Source organism: Culex quinquefasciatus, chromosome 2 (genome assembly GCF_015732765.1).
Source record: "Culex quinquefasciatus strain JHB chromosome 2, VPISU_Cqui_1.0_pri_paternal, whole genome shotgun sequence".
In the NCBI taxonomy this organism is placed as follows: domain Eukaryota; kingdom Metazoa; phylum Arthropoda; class Insecta; order Diptera; family Culicidae; genus Culex; species Culex quinquefasciatus.
Genome location: NC_051862.1, coordinates 217718824 through 217738733, shown reverse-complemented (window position 1 = coordinate 217738733; position 19910 = coordinate 217718824). Strand labels below are relative to the sequence as shown.

General features: G+C 30.6%; 1 protein-coding gene across 2 annotated transcripts in view; it reads right to left on the bottom strand.

Annotated features, from left to right (window-relative positions):
- Positions 1-17779, bottom strand: part of LOC6032182 (stress-activated protein kinase JNK) — a 29544-nt gene extending 11765 nt beyond the window's left edge. The window contains exons 1-4 of one of the 2 annotated variants that reach the window (XM_001842775.2): positions 17453-17779; positions 2945-3074; positions 2059-2166; positions 1887-1976 (exon numbers count right to left, since the gene is read on the bottom strand). In XM_001842775.2, coding sequence (XP_001842827.1) covers positions 1887-1976; positions 2059-2166; positions 2945-3074; positions 17453-17568 — 444 coding nt within the window. In that variant the 5' untranslated portion in view covers positions 17569-17779. Of the gene's footprint in view, positions 1-1886; positions 1977-2058; positions 2167-2944; positions 3075-7044; positions 7264-17452 lie in introns of those variants that run through there. The other variant, XM_038253907.1, reaches the window with a different exon arrangement.
- Between the last annotated feature and the right edge of the window lie 2131 nt (positions 17780-19910).

Here is a 19910-nt window from a genome sequence, read left to right as displayed (position 1 = left end):
TTCAAATTAAAAAGAGTGGATTATTTCACAACATTTTTATTTTCATGATTGAAAATCAGACCATTAGTTTTCAAAAAATGCATAGAAAGTCGGATTATTAGATTCCTAGATATCGATAATTAAAAAACAAAGGGAAATTGGGCAACACTGGAAAAATCTTATCTTTCCTAAATTTTTATCTTTGCATTACCATAACACAGCAACAAAAGCCCTTAATTAAAAAAGTCCAAACAAGCTAAATGTAGGGAATTTTCTCATCCCCACGAAATATTTTTTTTCAAAAATGGGCAAACATGGTCATTATTTTTATATTTTTTTTAAATTTTACTAAAATGGATATCACTTGAAAACGATGCACTATCTCAAAATGTCACTAAAGTGCTTTTTGATTACAAATTTAATTTTATGTTTGAAAAAGAAGTAAAAAAAATGTAATTTATATTGTTATTATTTTTAAAATCATAACTTGGTAATTTTTTTTGCCCTGGAATTTCTCTAAAATAAATCAAAACATGAAAAAAATATTATTTGTTTTTTTTTGGATATTTATTTTTAAAGACAAAAAGTAATTAAAAACAGGTTTTTTCCTGGTTTTGTCCTCATCCATACCTACAACATTGCCAAGGAGGTCCAAATCGATCAATAAATTCTTTCAAAAGATGCAGATATTTAAATGTCAACATAAAATTTGTGTTGCCAATTTTGTATGGAAAGAAATATTGACAATCTGATGATCCTTCCAGGCTTCTTTGAGAATACGGAAGGCACCCAAAAAAATTCAGCCAGATAAAAAAAAAATTAAAAAACTAAAATTTTGAAAAAGGTTCATTTCGTAGAGAATGAAATTGTGGAAGAAAGATGTATTTTTCACTAATTTCTAGCTCAAAACCATGGCGTTAAACTTTAAAAAATTATTGATGTTTTCATAACAAAAAAGTTCAAAAAAATTTCAAAACCAAGGCCATTTGTTAACATTCCAACGCCCAAGGCTCCAAAAAAGTTGGAACGGTAACTTCAACTCAATGGTTCTCGGGCATATCTCAACCAATCAAGATGATTCTTCTTTCCAGTGATTTGTTAGAATGTTTAGATAATTCTAGAACTTTGCAGAGCTTAATTTGATCAAATCTGTTATTTTTGCGATCAAAAACATCGTTCCAACTTTTTTTTGCGCGTGTAAAAAAAATCGCCAAAAATTCTGCGGAGGCAGTCGTTTAAAAAAAGGAGGAACGATGTTATTGATCGCAGAAATTACAGATTTGATCAAATCAAGTTCTGCAAAGTTCTAGAATCATCTAGACATTCTTACAAATCACTGGAAACAAGAATCGTCCCGATTGGTTGAGTAATGCCCGAGAACCAGCGAGTTGAAGTTACCGTTCCACCTTTTTTGGGAGGCTTGGGCGTCCGTGTAAGTTGGACATGCGTTGGGCGTTCCAGTGTTAAATAGTGATAAAACGTGAAACATGTAATTTTAGGGGAAACTCAATGTTTATTGAATTTGCTATGACCCTTAGATTTTTTTTACTAAGAACAAAGATTTTCTTTTTATTTTTTAAATTTTCTTACTTTACAGGGTTTTTTTTTAGAATGTTACGATGTTCTACAAAATTGTAGATCAAACAATCATGCAAATGTTGATATACTTTAAATTTAAACCTTGGATTCGTGATCTAGGATCAAAAATACTTCTTAGTACAAAGTTTCATGGAAATCAGAGATGGGACGGGACATTTTCTATGTGATGTGAGTTTTATAGAATAACAAAAAAAAAATGAATTCAGGTATTTTTACATCAAAATTCAGTTTGTAGACTTATAATCTGGTTTAAGAAGTCTCAAAAATCAATAGATTAATAGATAAATCCTGACTAAAACCCCACTCACCCTGTGTATGATTCCGGCCGAGTGCAGATGCTTGATGCCGCACAGCATCTGGTACAGCAGGTACGACATCCGCTCGTGGTCCAGGTCCATCTGGATAAAAGAGTAATTAGAGTTAGTTGTGCTTATCTCCGAGAGATCTGTAAAACCATAACCAAGAAAGCTGTTCCCTCACCTGTATGACCTGGCACAGGTTGGCGTCCATCAGCTCCATCACCAGGTACACGTCCTGGAACTCCTCGAGCGTGCGCTGCGGCGTGAATGCGTTCAGCAGTCCAATTATCTGGGTGGAGGAAGGAAGAACAATCGATTCGATTAGGGTGATTGTTTGGGGGGTAATTGGAAGGGAGGAAAATTAATAGCTTTCCTTTGTTGTTGTTTTTGTTCAGCGTGTAAATGGGTCGAGATTTACTTAGGCGACTTTGTTTTCAAGGGGGTGTGTTTTTTACCCCTGCTGAATGAGTGTTTATATAAGTTAGGCAACTGAGTGATTTGGCATTATAAGTTGCTTCACGAGAGCAAATGAAGGATGCTAAGAAAGTCGTCAAGATGAGATGGATGGAGAATGTAGAAAACATTCATTTTTCTCCTTTCTCAGCTGCTTAGAATACTGCTGGAGATGGATGTTTTGAAGCTCGGGAAGATGATGAATGAATTTCTCTTAATGGGATTTACTTGCTTAAGAGAAATGGGAGTAAGTTTGTTTTCTACGATGTGCTCTGTTGGTGGTAGAAGGAGTGGGTTGTGTAACCCTAGCAATATGAGATTGAATTTTTCAAATAACTTGTTTTCATTGAAAGAGATAGAAATAAAAAAAAATCCAAACAAAATTAGTGATACTTAATTGTCATATAAAATTTCATTGGCTGTCATTTAATCGACTTAGTCACTCAATCTTCATGTAATCAAATCGATGCCAGAGTAATTTCCACATCTTTCCATTTATGAGCTGCTTAAAAACCAAAAACAGCCCATAATTTTAGCGCCCAATTTCAAAATGTTAAACCTCCAATAGCCGAGTCATATACCGCTGTCGTTTGAGATTTTCGCTCGATACTTACATTTTTATGGTTGACTAACTTCATAAGCTTAAACTCCCTGTAGGCTCGTTTGGCGTGTGTGACGTTCTGGAACGGCCGCGACAGCTTTTTGATGGCGACATTCTGCTGGGTGATGGTGTCGTACGCGGCGCTGGAAATTTTCGAGTTTTTGAACAAGAGGAAATTCAAATTAGTACATTTGCCGATGAGGTTGTTAATCGAAGCTGTTATTGAGTTGTGAAAATTAGCTGATCAGACGCAGACAAATTTGTTAAAGTTTGGTTGATTATTGAAATTATTAATGTTTTGTTAAAGTACCATGCGTCTCCACACCAAATGTCGGTTACAAAATCACAGAGTTATTGACGCCAAACGAACATAATTTTATTTCGAGACAAAAATTAACAAAAAAATATTATAATCCTCAACCTGTTTGACATTAGTGACATTCCCGCGTTAATGTCGGAATGAAAATGAATGGAATTTTGGACGATGACGACCCTCGTGTGTCCAATTTCCCAGGGCATGAACTCGACCCTCGAGCCCTCCTACTGGTTAGGTTGTGAGGTTGTGGACAGGGGATCAGATAAAATGTGTATCCTTTCTTGAGGCTCGTGGGTGGAGGGCTTTAAATTATGTGGAATTACCTTGATGAAATTTATGATGCTGACATATGTCACGTTTTTATTAGTCTGTGGGTGAATTTTTCAGTGGTATTTTGTTTAACGACAGCAAAAAAAAGTTGTGGCTTTAAATGAGTCATAACTGCACGTGATTGAATTGATGAATGTTAATTATTTTTTATTGATTTTATGGGTAATTACTGCCATTTTTAATTATTATTGTACAATCAAATCTGTGTTTATAAGCAAGCATGGTTTTAATTATTCATGTATTTCAAAGTTTGAACCAATATTTTTTTTTACAATTTTGGACAGGTTTTAAATACTGGCTCTAGAATTGGAATTTGACTCAATATGTTCCGCGTTGATTACAGATATCTTAAATATACTTTCCTTGTTTCAAGGTACCCAATACTTGTAAAAATATAACAAAATTTTGATATTTGTTTCCTACATAATTATTCAAATAACAATATAGAATTTGAAAAATGTATTTGAGCCGAAAATACAAATTTTTAGTAAAACCAGGATTTTTTTAAAGGAAAATATGGACATTTTACATGGTTGGTAAGGCTTTGCCAATGTGTTCAAATTTGACTTTTTTTTCAGGGGATAACTATAAGCGTACTTTTGACCTTCCTTATAAAACCAAACCCAACAGCTTTCGAAATATGGTCAGTTGAAAATTTTAGGCTTATTTGGTAACACTCTGGAAAAAAAACTCATTTTCATCATTTAGATTTTTTTTGTTATACTGTATCTCAGAAACTAATTGTCCGATTTTAAATTTTAGAGAGGAAGTCGTTGTTTTTTCACTCTTCATGGATATTTTGTTCTAATTTCCTAAAATTATATCCATAAAGTGACTATTTTATGGTCAAAACGATGCACTTAATCAAATATTTGGTAAAGTACTTTTCGATTGCAAATTTGATTTAGCTTTTTAAAAGGATTTTTTTTTGGAAAAGGCAGATTATCGTTTTTTTTTTCAAAAAATATTTTTAAAAAATAATGTCTCTGAAATAAGGTTTTGAATCCATAGTGCAAAGAAGATCAAAAGATGTATTTTTTTGTTCCCTAAAACATGTCAATTTTTTTCAAAAATTTATATAATTAGGCCGTTGCAAATATTTTTTGAAGTTTATGTCCCTCGCCTCTGACGAAAGTCGAGAAGGGGGCAAAAAAATAAAAAAGTTTAAAAATTGAATTTACGAGCAACATTAGAATGAAAAAAGTGTTTTTAAATGCATTATACACCTGTCCAGTTGTTTTGCAATAATTAGTTTTCAAAATATCTAAGTATTGGCAAAAAATTTATTTCTCGCGAAAAAAAAGTTTTCGCGGTTTTGTGCATTGGAATTTCATAAAAATTCAAAATATTTTAAATCCAGCCCAAACATGCTAAATATGATTATCAATGCAGAAAAATGCATTTTACATTGTTTTCAGTTGATTTAACTTCAGTTTTCACTTTGAACTTTGAAAAATATTTGCAACGGCCTTACATACCTTGCGAAATTTCATGTACTTATTTCCTTCGACACCAATTCGATCAGAAAATTGCTTTTCAAGATGAAGAATTTTATGTAATTACAAGAAGTGCTTCATGAATTATCAAGAACATCAATTTATACAATTTTAAAATTCGACAATAATATGTGGAGCTTGTTGATTAGGTCAAAACTGCAATAAAAATAAAATCTGAACAAGATGAATTCTTTTTTCACAATTTTAAAAATGAAACAGTAACAAAACAATAAATTAATTAAAGCATTAGTAGCTCAAAATGACTTCCTCAAAACAAAACTTTTTTTTTTTAATTCGAAAACAAGATTTACAGTTCAGACTTGATTATCCGAAGGGCTGGGAAAAATTTCACTTCGAAAAAATAAATTTCGTTGTCTTATTTATGATGGTTGAGCTTAGGTATGACCCCTAAACTACGTTAAAGTGATTTAGAATTTTTAAATCCAACATGGCGGCCAAAATGGCGGTGTTCAAATAATGAAAAAATGCATTTTTTAATTAAATAGGCAATCAACTATTCAAATCTGACTAAAATAAGGTCACAGAACTCGAATTTAATGTTAAAAGTAAGAAAATAAAATAATACGAAAAATTTTTTTTTGGTCATGATTCGATTATCCGAAGTCCCATACAAACCTTCGGATAATCGAACTTCGAATAATCATAACATCGGATAATCGAGTCTGGACTGTAGTTGTTACTGGTAAATTAAAAGTTGTGGTTTTTCAATAATGAGAAGATTCTTTAGATATTTCTATTTCTAGATCAAAAATTAACTAAAATATGTATCAAAGTTGATTAAAATTATTCTCAATGTTATTTTTTCAGATGACTTAAAAATAAATTAAATGTCATTGTTAAAAAAAATAGATTGAAGTTTTCTTTTGTAAAGTGGTTATATTTTTGATAGAAAATATTTTTTTAATTATACTAAACCCATTTTTACATTACAACTTTTTATTATGGATGAAATCACAATTTCTAACTTCACTTTTGGCTTCAGCTAGAGGAGGAATACACTTCAACTTTTTTGGGGAAACCTAAATGATGTTTAAAATGATTTTTTAAGACTAAAAAATTAATTAAAATTTTATTAAATGAATATGTTTAACCTTCCAAAAATTATAATTTTTAATATCGCAATTCTACATATTCGAAAATATTTTGTTAAATCAAATTATTGGCTTTTAACATTTTGAACACCAATTAATGAAAATGTTTCAATAAAAAAAAATTATTGTAATCAGCAACTTGTTTGTTCAAGATTTTCTATCAGTAGTTCTAGATCTAATAACTGATTTTTAATGACAAAAAGGTCAATGAAATGTGTCGTTGATTAAATGGAAAAGAAACTTTAAAGTTGATTAAACAAATGCAATTTGATTTTTTTTTTAAGAATTGAGAATAATTAAAACAAATCTTTTTATTTATTTGAAGCATTATATGATTAATTCCATGGAATCAACAGCTAAATAGGGGAACAGCATCTAATTCCAGTGTGCCTCTAATGTTGCCATATCAGCACTTTGACATTTGGTTAAAGCTCATTAAAAGCGTTTTTAACTGAAACCGAATGATAAATAGTTTAATAAGAAGTGAGCAAGCAAGTTTCTAATAAAAGTTTTGCAAAATTAGTTGTTTAAATAGTGAATATCAGTAAATTGGATGGAGTTAGGAGTGAGTGCTTAACCTGCAAAGATACAAGAATTTCTCCTAGTATCTACTTTTATTGTTAATAAAAACTTAAATGAATATGAAATTAGAAATGCAACAGTGTTATATTTGCCTTTCCTCGAATGAATACTATAACGTTTGAAACTTTATTTTAAGTTATCACAAAACGGTTAAATGTTAGTCACATGCAACATATGTGTACCCAACCCATGCTGAACAAAGCAAATGAATGGTTAATGTGGTTTGCAATTGCACCGGGATTCTGCGTGGGCGGGGAAGTAGGATTCAAACACTTACCACACCATCCCCTGGGCGCCGAAGCCCTTCGCCTCCAGCCGGCTGTACCGGACGGGGACCTCAAATTCGGTGTCCCCAAATTGGTACTTTTCGTACCGTTTTGTCACGGACGAGGTCGTGGTGGCCGTGGTGGCCATTGTGGCCGTTGCCGGACTGTCGTGACTCATTTTGGCAACCTTTTTTTGGGGCTTCCTATTTGTTACTAGTTTTGTGATATGTGATCGGGGGTGTTTGGCAACCCTGCTTGGTTAATGGGTTTGAAATATTTATTTAAACTTCCTATAGTTTTTTTTTTATCTTTTGTTTAGAAATGATGAGCTAATGAAAACATAAACGAATCAACTAAAAAGAAAGGGAGAAAATAAACAAAAAACAAATTAAAAAAAGATTCAATTGAAACTGTTATGATTGTGAATTTCCCTAGCAATAAAAAAAAGCTCAACAGCTATACCGAGCAACAACAAAACCCCCTAATAAAAGAATCCTGTAAAAACATCCCACTCCCACTTTGTAACCCAATTCAAGGATCTATTTTGGGAAGTGAAAAATACCGGCTTTCATCACTATTCAAACTGCACACACACGCAGACTGAACGGTTGCTACACTGTGGCTGTGTTGGTGAAGATGGTAGTGTGTAGGCGGAAGGACCTTTGGAAAAAAGGGAGCGAATCTGCTCGGTGATATAATCTTTCTTCCACAGAAGCTCAAAATTGAATTTTCGACCAATGATGTGCCGAATACGGTTATGGTTCGATGCATTGATGTGTTGTGCTCCCAAAGGTTCCAGAAAGGGACAAACGAAGAAAGCTGATTTTGCCACAATATGTTGAAATGATTTCCGGAAAATTGATATTTTTAATATTCCTTAGGATGTTTAAAAAGTGGGAAATATTTGGGAAATATATTACTGAATTTTCATTAGGTACTGTTTCAATTAGCATTGAGTTTAAATCAATATCGTTTAACAAGTATATTTGAAAGAATGGAATGTATTGAGAAAAGATTTTGGAAAAAAATTGACAATCATTCTATTAATCCCAAATCTAGCTTTCAAAAGTTAGTTGGAAATTGGCTTGATAAAAAAAGATTTGTATTATTGCATCAGATTTTTCTCAAATCAATTTTTTGTAATATTTATCTGGAATTTATCAATATGAGAGTTTACTCCAAAAAGGTGTATTCATATTTTGAACATAATTTAACATTTAAAACGACATTTAAAACGTTTTAAAACAGTCAAATTTTGACCGGCAATTTAACACTTTGCATCATCTGAATTTAGAACTGTTTTAAAATATGAAGTTGTTAATTTTTCTATTGTCATGTAATTTCACATTTATTTATGTGTAACAAATATCAGGTGACTGCTGAAATTTTGCACAATTTTGAGGTAATATTGCACATTTTTAATGAACACAATCTGTGTAAAATGAATTTTACAAATATTTAAATAATTTCAAGTATGTTTCGAAATCCAAATTTGTGTTAAATCACACATGAAGAGATTATTTTTAATCTTCCATGTTTAGCTATTTTGTCTGTTTTAGAGGGTTGAGTTTGATGTTTGAGAAATTTTACTTAAACAATGTGTTAAAAATGTGGAATTCAACAGGAACTGATACTAACTTCACCAGTTTCTGATGTAAAATTACACATTTTTAATCAAAAACCGGTCACCATTCCACATATGTAATATTGCCATATATATTTGTTTATGCAGTTAATTTTTCACCGATTTTGATGATATTTCGCAGTTAAAGAATGTAAAACATATGGCGAGTTGAAAATTCGTTGGTGTTAATATTCTCTCTTACTTGTTTTGTAAAAAAAAAAACAAATTAAAAGACGAAAATTACTTGTCAACGTTGTAATGTTACTTAGATTCTGATGTAAAATTAAATTTTCTGATATGAATGTGTATTTTTACATCTGAAGTCGGTAATTTTTTTTATGTTTTCCTTATTTTTTTTTATAGAATTAAGGTTATGGTAGATGGGGTGGAGTAGGAAGGATATTGCATTTGATAAATAGAATATAATATGAATTATCTAGCAAAAACAAACATAGGGAAAGATCTCACCAAGGGTCTCCAAAGCATTCGACAAACCGAATATACATCGAATACGATGCTGTTGCTTCACTAGAACATCATCGAATCCAGGCATCCGCGGGTTGTGAACAACTTCTGGCCTTGCCGGGAACGGCTGGAACCAAACGGAAATCCTTCCCGTTACGCCACACGAAAAAAATCATGCAGCGCTTCACTTTTGTCTTCAGCTTGTAGATTCACTTACAGCAAAAACAAATCCGAAAAAAATCATCGAAAACTTTCTTGGAATTTGCCAACGAAAAATAACTCTAAACGGAAGAAAACGTCAAATTTTCGGCACCGAACAAATTTCACGTCCGGTCTCGCGCATGGCTACTTCGATCCACCTTATTAAATTATTAAATTATTAAATTATTGAATTATTAAATTATTAAATTATTAAATTATTAAATTATTAAATTATTAAATTGTTAAATTATTAAATTATTAAATTATTAAATTAATAAATTATTAAATTATTAAATTATTAAATTATTAAATTATTAAATTATTAAATTATTAAATTATTAAATTATTAAATTATTAAATTATTAAATTATTAAATTATTAAATTATTAAATTATTAAATTATTAAATTATTAAATTATTAAATTATTAAATTATTAAATTATTAAATTATTAAATTATTAAATTATTAAATTATTAAATTATTAAATTATTAAATTATTAAATTATTAAATTATTAAATTATTAAATTATTAAATTATTAAATTATTAAATTATTAAATTATTAAATTATTAAATTATTAAATTATTAAATTATTAAATTATTAAATTATTAAATTATTAAATTATTAAATTATTAAATTATTAAATTATTAAATTATTAAATTATTAAATTATTAAATTATTAAATTATTAAATTATTAAATTATTAAATTATTAAATTATTAAATTATTAAATTATTAAATTATTAAATTATTAAATTATTAAATTATTAAATTATTAAATTATTAAATTATTAAATTATTAAATTATTAAATTATTAAATTATTAAATTATTAAATTATTAAATTATTAAATTATTAAATTATTAAATTATTAAATTATTAAATTATTAAATTATTAAATTATTATATTATTAAATTATTAAATTATTAAATTATTAAATTATTAAACTATTAAATTATTAAATTATTAAAAATTAAATAATTAAATAATTAAATAATTAAATAATTAAATAATTAAATAATTAAATAATTAAATAATTAAATAATTAAATAATTAAATAATTAAATAATTAAATAATTAAATAATTAAATAATTAAATAATTAAATAATTAAATAATTAAATAATTAAATAATTAAATAATTAAATAATTAAATAATTAAATAATTAAATAATTAAATAATTAAATAATTAAATAATTAAATAATTAAATAATTAAATAATTAAATAATTAAATAATTAAATAATTAAATAATTAAATAATTAAATAATTAAATAATTAAATAATTAAATAATTAAATAATTAAATAATTAAATAATTAAATAATTAAATAATTAAATAATTAAATAATTAAATAATTAAATAATTAAATAATTAAATAATAAAATAATTAAATAATTAAATAATTAAATAATTAAATAATTAAATAATTAAATAATTAAATAATTGAATAATTAAATAATTAAATAATTAAATAACTAAATAATTAAATAATGAAATAATTAAAAAATTGAATAATTGAATAATTAAATAATTTAGTAATTAAATAATTAAATAACTAAAAAATTAAATAATTAAATAATTTAATAATTTTTTAATATAATCGGAATAAAATCAACAATACTGGCAGCACTGCCAGATATCTGTCAAATTTCTTAAACAAATAATGTTTTGAGTCTTACCCGCTGGTCCCGGAGGGCCGGGTGGCCCTTCGATGATGCCGGCCGGGAACTGGTCGCCCTTGAAGTGCGACGTCAGCCCTCGGTCACCCTTGTCACCTCGGTCACCCTTCGTTCCCGGTGAAAAATTGGCATTTACAATTTTTTTGATGGAAAATTATACATTTTTCTGACATAAAAGATGTTATCATTCTCAGATGTAATATTACCATGATTTTTTTTTCTTGTGCATTAATTCAAAGAAATTTTGGAAGCTAATATTTTTGGACGATTGCGTAAAACTTTTTTGTAGGAAAAAAATATAAAAAATATTTACACAGGTAAAAATTGTGTGAATTTTGGAAGGTGCTAAAATTGGATAATTAGAAATTATCTCTAATATTAGCTCAATATAGACTAAAAAAAGTGTTGCTTTTTTTTATAGAAAATTGTGGAAAAATTAATTTAACAGGTGAAAATGCTTCATGAAAGATTTGTGGTTAAACAAAATATGTTATTTTACATCAGCCACATGTACAATTGTCATAATCTTCCGTTAATTTTTTTTCAGATTATTTTTGTTCAAATTACTTATTTGAATTGACACAATTGAGTAAAATGTTTTTGGATATTGTATCAATTTGAAAAAAAAAATCTTGAAAAAAACGATGTATTTGGCTTATAAACTTGAGTTTCCTTGCCGTCCTTAGTTCATCTGCTATAATTCCCAGCAGTAGTGCAAACAAACAGCACCACCCAGAGATATCCAATTACGTTGATGGCATTAGCATCAGAAGCATCCGCAGAAGCAAATGCAGTATTCTATGCCAAATGAAGCCGGAAATGGACACTGTATTGATTCAGCTTTCCTCGCAGTGCAAACTGCATTTGGAAATGGTAATTAATCGCAAACACAGCGTAGGTACAGCGTGGTAGAGTAATTAAAAGGTTATCGCACTTGACTGCGCTTTGATCACAGCTTTGAGGCTCGGTCTGTCTGTCCGTCTGACTGGATTGGACTGGACCGTCTGCCACTCTGTCTACGGAAGTGGACAGGGAGAGAGTTAGAGTGTTATCATATTTCCAACAACTGCGTCAACAACAATGGATCGATAGTTGAATGCTAATTAATCGTGGTGGATTTTGTTGTCCAGCCCACAGTTGGAGTTAGAAAAGGATAATAAGCCCCATTAACCCACTAGAAGTGATTGGTGGTTCAATCGAGAAATTTTCAGTTAGGGGAACAATTGTGGAAATGGAGAGTGAATTGGATTTATATTGAAAGATTGAATGGTTTAATTAAATACATTTTTTTGGGAGAGTTTCATCAATAAATTATATCATTTTGCTTTGATTACAATACAATTTGATCAATTAAAAGCGGATTTATCTAATATTTGCAGACTTTAAAATGGTCAAGGTTTTGATTCAAAATTAAAATTAAAAAGAAGTCTAATGGATGTGTTTAATTTAAGTGAATTTTCTGTCTGTTCGACCACTCACCGTGCCCAGGAAAAACTAAAAAAAAACAGCTACTTCAATTTTGAAATTGATCCTTCAAACCAATTTGTCCTTCGTGTCAGTAACTCCCAACACAAGCTGCTCATCACTCAAGCAAAATATCTGCCAAATTAATCCCGCTCATCAAATATGCTAATATACGAAACTAATCCTGCCATCTTTCACGCTATAATACCCAAGATATCGATTACCACCAACAGCATGTCGCACTATTCAGCAGACGACGCAGTTTTGTTCGCTCGTTCGTTCGTTCAGCATATAATAATAGAAGAAGTGAGATGTCTCAGCCAAGATCAAAATGGCTAAAAGCTCCACTCTTCTCAAAATCTTACCAAACAATGGAACCTGCTATCAACACGATTTTCGATATCTCCTGCTAGGGTGACGTTTTGAAAGCTCTCTTCTCAGCTCAATTGAGATGTATCTGCTTGTCGAAGTTTGCTCTCCATCCACCCCCTCAGGGATAGTTATTAAGACGTGGACTTTACTTCTTGCGAGATGTATCGGGCGAAAGTTTGCATGCTTTTAAGAGGATAGTGCCCTGGCAAATCTTAAACCCACACCCCAAGTCTCAGCGATTTTCTCGAAGGAGAGTGTGAACGACCGAGAAAAGGGGGCGCTTCAAATTCATTATGCTGGAGGGCATAAAATTGATTAAGGTGTACCCTTTTCTTTCGGTATTGGGAAACCAGTCAATAACGGTTTAATTACCATAAATATTCACCCGTTTTCCCAAGGGGTTGAGGCGAAATGGGGAGGAAAAGTAAGCCCCATGAATGTGGTGTAGAGGTTTTTCAAGCCTTTGAAGTTGGCAGCACTGACTTCAAAGCTGTGGAAATGTTGGTTGGAAGCTATGCTTGGTAGAGCATGACTTTAAGCTTTAAAAAAGCTGTAAAGTAAGACATCTCTTTGAGGAAAAATTTACTTTTAGCATTCAACTTTAAGCATTAGGTATTGCCCTCACCTGCTAGCTTTAATCAAATATGATAAGACTGCCTGGCAAACAAGACCCGATTTAAGCCTTTGCTGACATGTTGATTCTCGTCCAGATTACCACCGGTCCAGTCGGTCTGCGATGGGAGCAAATAGAACTACAAACAATGCCACTCTCGTGGCTTTGGCGGACTTAAGTGGCGCCAAGACTAAGACTCTAGCTTCTGGCCAAGTTCAACAGAAGTGAATCATTGCGGATGGTATCAAATTGAAGCAGTTGAATTTGAATCAAATTGAAAATTATATTCTGCGAAATAGAACATTGTAAAACAGACTCTTGGTCGACTTCTTGAACTCATCGTGGTAGATGAAAAAAAGTCATGAAAAGGAATGCGCAACATTATCATTAAATTTAATGAGCTTGCTGTCAATTCAATTCGTTCCTTGAAGTCAGTTCAAAGGGTCTTTGAGCCGTGGTAAAAAAGTGAGTAATTTCTGAATTGCATCTTCTTCTTTCTCGGATGTTGTAATTGAGAAAAACACCTTTTTAATCAAACATCAAACCTCGTTGGAGTAGAATATCAATAATTGAGAAATAAAATGATTTCAATTAAGTGTCTTAAAAAATATAAATTTTCATGCTCAAAACATTTTTGAAATCCTTAATTTATTGATCTAAAGATGCTAAACTATAACATTTATTGAACGTCCCAAATTTCATTTGGAAGTAATTTGAGGGAAAAAAAAGAAAAATATCACATTTTATAGTTTTGTTGAACCAACTTTAAGTTCACGTTACGATATTACCTCTTCAGCATCACCGCAATTTTTTTAGTTATTTTTAGTTTTAGTTTTTAGTCTAATATGCTCTAAAATCAGTCAGTAAATTCGAGTAAATTTATATAAGGGCTGTTGCAAATAATTTTCGAGGTATATGTCGGCCCGAAAAATGACTTTTTATTTAAGAAAACTTCAAAATTGTACTGGAAGTAGATGCCTAATCAACTGAAAATAATTTGAAATTTATGTTTATGCTGAGTAGTTTCCTAGATTTTCTCAAATTATTTCGCGATTTTTAAGTTTAGATAAATCTTTGTCCATACATTCTCTATGTCCCAAGAAGCAATTTTGCATCATAAGTTTTTTCCATAAATGTCTTCAAAAATTTTTGCAGGCTGGTCATATAAAATGGATACCGACATCTGGGGCGAATAGGGACACATGGGGCGAATTGGGACATCTATATTATCTTCATTACTGTACAATAATTGGATGTTTTTGATTGATTTCAGATAGAACAGAAACAGATTAACAAAACTAGTGCATCGATTTCCAAATTTAAAGCTTTAAAGTTCTCTAAAACCTGCTGTCCCTATTCAGACTGTAGTCCCGATTCGCCCAAGATGACGGTACGTAAATATATGAAAATCTGTATCTTGAGATGGGACTTTCTGATCGATTTGGAGTCTTTTTTCACTAAAAGTTGGGTTCCCAAAAAGCACATATTTAAAATTTTCGAAATATTCAACAAGACATCTTTTGAGCCAAATTGTATGGTGGTGCAAAACCTGGATCCAGAGATGTTTTTTTTTTAACAAATGTGATTTTTGAAAAATATCGAAAATTTAATCATGCAAAATCAAACAAAATGGCAAAATCAATTTTGCAATCAAAAAGTTTTTTACCGACTTTTTTTTATAAATTGCGCCGTTTTCGGAAATTTTAACATTTTCCAATATTTTTTTTCTTTTGTGAAATTTTCAGATCTATTTTAAAAACTTATTTAAATTTATTTCGTAAGTTTATTAGAAATAACGAAAAATCTAAGTTAAGTTTTTTAAAGTGTTATTTAAAATTTTGTAAAACAATGACCTTGAAATTTTGAGCCTAAATTTTCATTACAATACACACAACATGTTTTTTTTCAAATATCATTTGCTAAATTATCGTGGAAAAAAAATAATGCGTTCTTTAATTTTCTTAGGGGGTATATCAATAGTAAAAAAATCTACTTTGAGTGCTAATTTTTTTTTTGAATAGCTTTTGATTTGTATAAAATTGACATAAACTTTAAAAAATATTTGCAACGGCCTTAATGGAAAGTCAACATTTTTTTTTTAGAACAGCTTTTGATTTGCAACCAAAATATGGTCCGAAATTTCCATTAAAAAATTCTTAAAACAAATTTTGAAAAAGTTTTTTTTTGCTATTTTTTTGGAATAGCTATTGATTTGCAACCAAAATAACGACCTTTGAAAAAAATGGTCCGGAATTTCCATTAAAAAATTCTTAAAACGAATTTTGAAAATAAAACGAACATTAAGCAAGGCGTCATGAAGCATAGAATAAAAAGAAGAAAAGTTAATTTTTTTTTTGGAATAGCTTTTGATTTGCAACCAAAATAACGACCTTTGAACAAAGAAATGGTCCGAAATTTCCACTAAAAAATTCATAAAACGAATTTTGAAAAAAAAAAAAACGAGCACTATGCAAGGCGTCATGAAGCATACAATAAAAAGTAGAAAAGTTAAAAAAAATCAATTGATAATTCTACATGGTCAGCATATCATCTTCGTTCTACGGTATCTTAATGTTTTGTAGGTGAGTTTAATTTTTAGCAATAGTTTTTTTTATCAGTTAATGACAAATCAATTGAAACGTGTTAAACTCAACTGACATTAGTTGTCTGCACTTAGGCCAATCTAAGATCTAACAAAAACAAAAATTGTATCGAAAAAAAAGATTTTGCATCGAAAATTTTCAAAAAATCATAAGATTTTTTAATAAACCCAAACATGCTAAAAATGCTTTTAAACGCAGGAGAATGTATTTTAATTTGATTTCAGTTGGTTGCACTTGAATTTTCATTGAAATTTTGATGTTTATTGTAAAAATATTTTTTTTGCCCCCTGATTTTTCAGGCCAATTTTGAAGGGGTGGGGGGTGACAAAAACTTTAAAAAATATTTGCCTTATGTTTCTGATGAAATAAAAACATTGTTTTCAAATTAGTAAAAAGTTATTTTTTTCTCAAATAACGTTTAGTCTTCTAAAAGAGCGATGAAAAATGTTCTTTGAAACGATCTACGATCAAGTTGCTTAAGACAAATAAATTTGAATTCTTGAGTTTTTTTTTGAATGGTTCCTATAAACATATGAAAGACAATAGTTTACAGGACCCTTAAAAAAAAAACTCAAGAATTGCACTTAGTTTGAAGGTAATCTGATATTGCTCTTTTATTGATAATAAATATGTTTTTAACAATATATAAATATAAACTTTTTTAAAAGATACAAATGCTGAAATGATGTTTTCTTTTTTATTCTTTATTATTCTGTTGTTAGAAATGATGTCTTCTTTTTCACTAGGTGAATCAATTCTATACAGCAATGTTTCGCAATTTATTTTCCTCACATGCATCTATCTTTCCCAAAATCGGATTCAAATGACAAAAAAAATATTTCCTTCGAAGCGATATATCTTCCCAAAATCAACTTTTTCTGCTTCAATTTCATCCAATTCCGATTTCCTTCCCACTCAAATTCGATAAAAGTTATCCGCGTCCCACCTGAAACGAAAAACTATTTCTTCCCAGTGCACGCATCCTCAGTAAAAATCTGGAAACGGAAACCAGTAAACTATATGTGACATGTAGCAGTACTGCACTTTCTTCCCATGATATTGTTGGCTAATGTGATTTGACTGCCAAGGAGAAGGGTTGCATTTCCCGCTGGATCCAATTCCGAACCACCAAGGTGGAATGAAACCAAATGTGATTTGAGATTTTTATTTTATTTCTAAAATTGTTGATTTTTTGTTGAAATACTACGCGTCTCCATCAATGTGTTTGGAGGAAAACTGTTTGATGGAGACGCATTGTATTTTACTTAAAATTGATGTTTTCAGTGGAGACGCATGGTACTCCATCGTTTAGAAATTCTCTTCAAGGCTAATTTTCACCTTCTTCTTGATGATGTGACAAGTCCCCCAAAAGTAAAAGTATCATCTACTCACCAGACAATGCCCTGGGCACCGGATCCGATCGGCTTCAGGTTCTGGTATCGCTTCAGGATGGTAAACTTGGTGTCGCCCACCTCGACGGTGTAGAACGCGTGTCTCGAGCTGCTCATGTTGACTGGTTTATCTTACTTTTGAACTTACTGTTACTGATTCTTCTTCTTCTTAACGCGTCTACCGTTTTCAGAGCGTTCCGAAACTAGACCTGCTAGTTCTGCTCTGTTTACTGTTTAAGTGACGTGTTGATTCTTCAAGGTTTTTACCCTGTCGTCGTCCTGGTGAGTCCCGCTGTTACTCTGCTCTGTTCAATTGCTTCTGTTTTTATTGTCTGTAAAAAAAGTGAAGAAGAAACAGAAAATTAAAACTTTTGCAAACTCGACGTCGGATAGCAATTACTTCATTAAGGTGTTAATTGCATTCAAGAATCAAAAGACTCGACTAGCTTGTTAGCAAGTACTCTAGTAAATGACCTTCTTGAGAAGGGTGGTGCAAACTTTGCTTGAAACGAAAACTTTGTCGATTGTTTCCACTTTGAGCAAAAACTAATTGGAATTGTTCAAGTCACCGTGAAACGACCAAGCGACGAACCTGAATTGTTTCAGTGGAGACGCCTGGTCCCTCACCAAGCTAATCCCATTCCGAATTAATTAAGGCAACCGCAGTCGAGTCGAGTGCGTTCGTTTCGTGGTGAAGCGCTTCTGAAATTCCATTTTGTGGCTAACCAAGCAATCAGTTTGTGTGAATGGATTCGTAGATTGAGTTGTACCGGCGGAGCGTTGGCCACTTTCTCATCATTAGATGGAGGGGAGCTTCGGTGCGGCAAGATCTGGCTACTTGAATGAAAAATAAGGTGAACACCATCGGACTTGGAACCGGATCTGCACTGGTGAAACGGGTTTGGTTTTGCTGGTCAAATAGGAAGGTTTTGGGTTTTTGGTGACGTTTTGTGATTTTTTGGCACTGTGGGAAATTTAAGTTTATTTCGGAGTCTAAAATGTGATAGGCAATCCTTCTGTTTTGATTGTTTGATGACCCAAGTAACATTTTTTTCCAGGAGTTCTACAAGAGCTCTTCAAGATAGCTACAGCATAGCAGTTTGGACCGCGGTAGGATAAAATTCTCTTCAAAACTTCTTCAGGAGTTTGGAAGAGTACTTGAAGAGAGTTTTATCCTACCGCGGTCCAAACTGCTGTGCTGTAGCTATCTTGAAGAGCTCTTGTAGAACTCCTGGAAAAAAATGTTACTTGGGGACCTAGGCTTGTAAAAATTTTATTTAAAATTTTGTCAACAGCCCCCCTCCCCCACCGCCTCCTCCCCATTCAAAATCTGCCCGAGAAATCAGGGGGCAAACAAGTTTTGTTTGGAAAAAGTTCAAATAATCAATGGAAATTCAAGTTTGATCAACTGAAATCTATTTCGACTGCATTCCCCTGCGGTTACAATCATTTTGAGCATGTACGGGGTTAATTTAAAATCTTATGATTTTTGTTGATTTTTTTCGCAAAAAAATGTTTCAGTCAAATCATACAATTTTTGAAAACCAATGATTGCTTATAAACTGTACGGGTGTATAATGCATTTTTCGAGGTTTATTTTTTGATTGGAATATTAAAATTCTTGCCTGTAATTTTAATTATAATTATTGTTTTATTTGTCAGAATGCCAAAATCAATAATCCCTTAACAAAACTATTTGTCTAAAGTTTTATAAAAAAAATAAAATGTGTTTTTGAATGGAAATCTTTTTTTTTTTAATTATGATGGGTTTCAGAAGGTTTACTTGTTTGATTTACCAGGATCAGGATTTTGCTACAATGCAAAACTGTAGAATCAAATTTTTGAATATAACATATAGCAAAAAGTGAAACATAAAATAAGTTATAACGTTATCAGTAACAATTCTAAAAATAAAAAACAATAAAAATATCATTTAGTTAAGTGAAAAGGCAAAATGAACAATTCTGTACGTTTTCGCAAATCGATATTTTTGTATTTTTTAATTTAAGTGAATCTATGTTCCCTGTCATGCCATTTTGCAAAAATAGTTTCCCATGAAATTTTGCGGGTTGTCCATACAAAATGGTCATGTCTGTTTTTGTTCGAAAATCTTCTTCGGCAAGGTTGTAGTTTATGAGTTACAATATTTTTTGAATTTTTGATTTTTTAAATATATTTTAGGGAATAAAAATGGCATCTCTTGATGCAAAATCTGGCATCGGAGATGATATTTTTTAAATTAAAATTTAGCTAAACTAATTTTAAAATTATGTAATGATGAAAAATTTAATTTCCAACCGAAAATTACACATTTTTTGATAATTTGCACCAGTAATAGGCATTTTCAGGATAATATTTTAGAAAAATGTTAATGTTTTACAATTTGAAATCAACCCGGCAAACAATATTTCTGAAAAGCTGAGAAAGCTTAAAAAAAATAAAACTGAATTTTTCTGCTA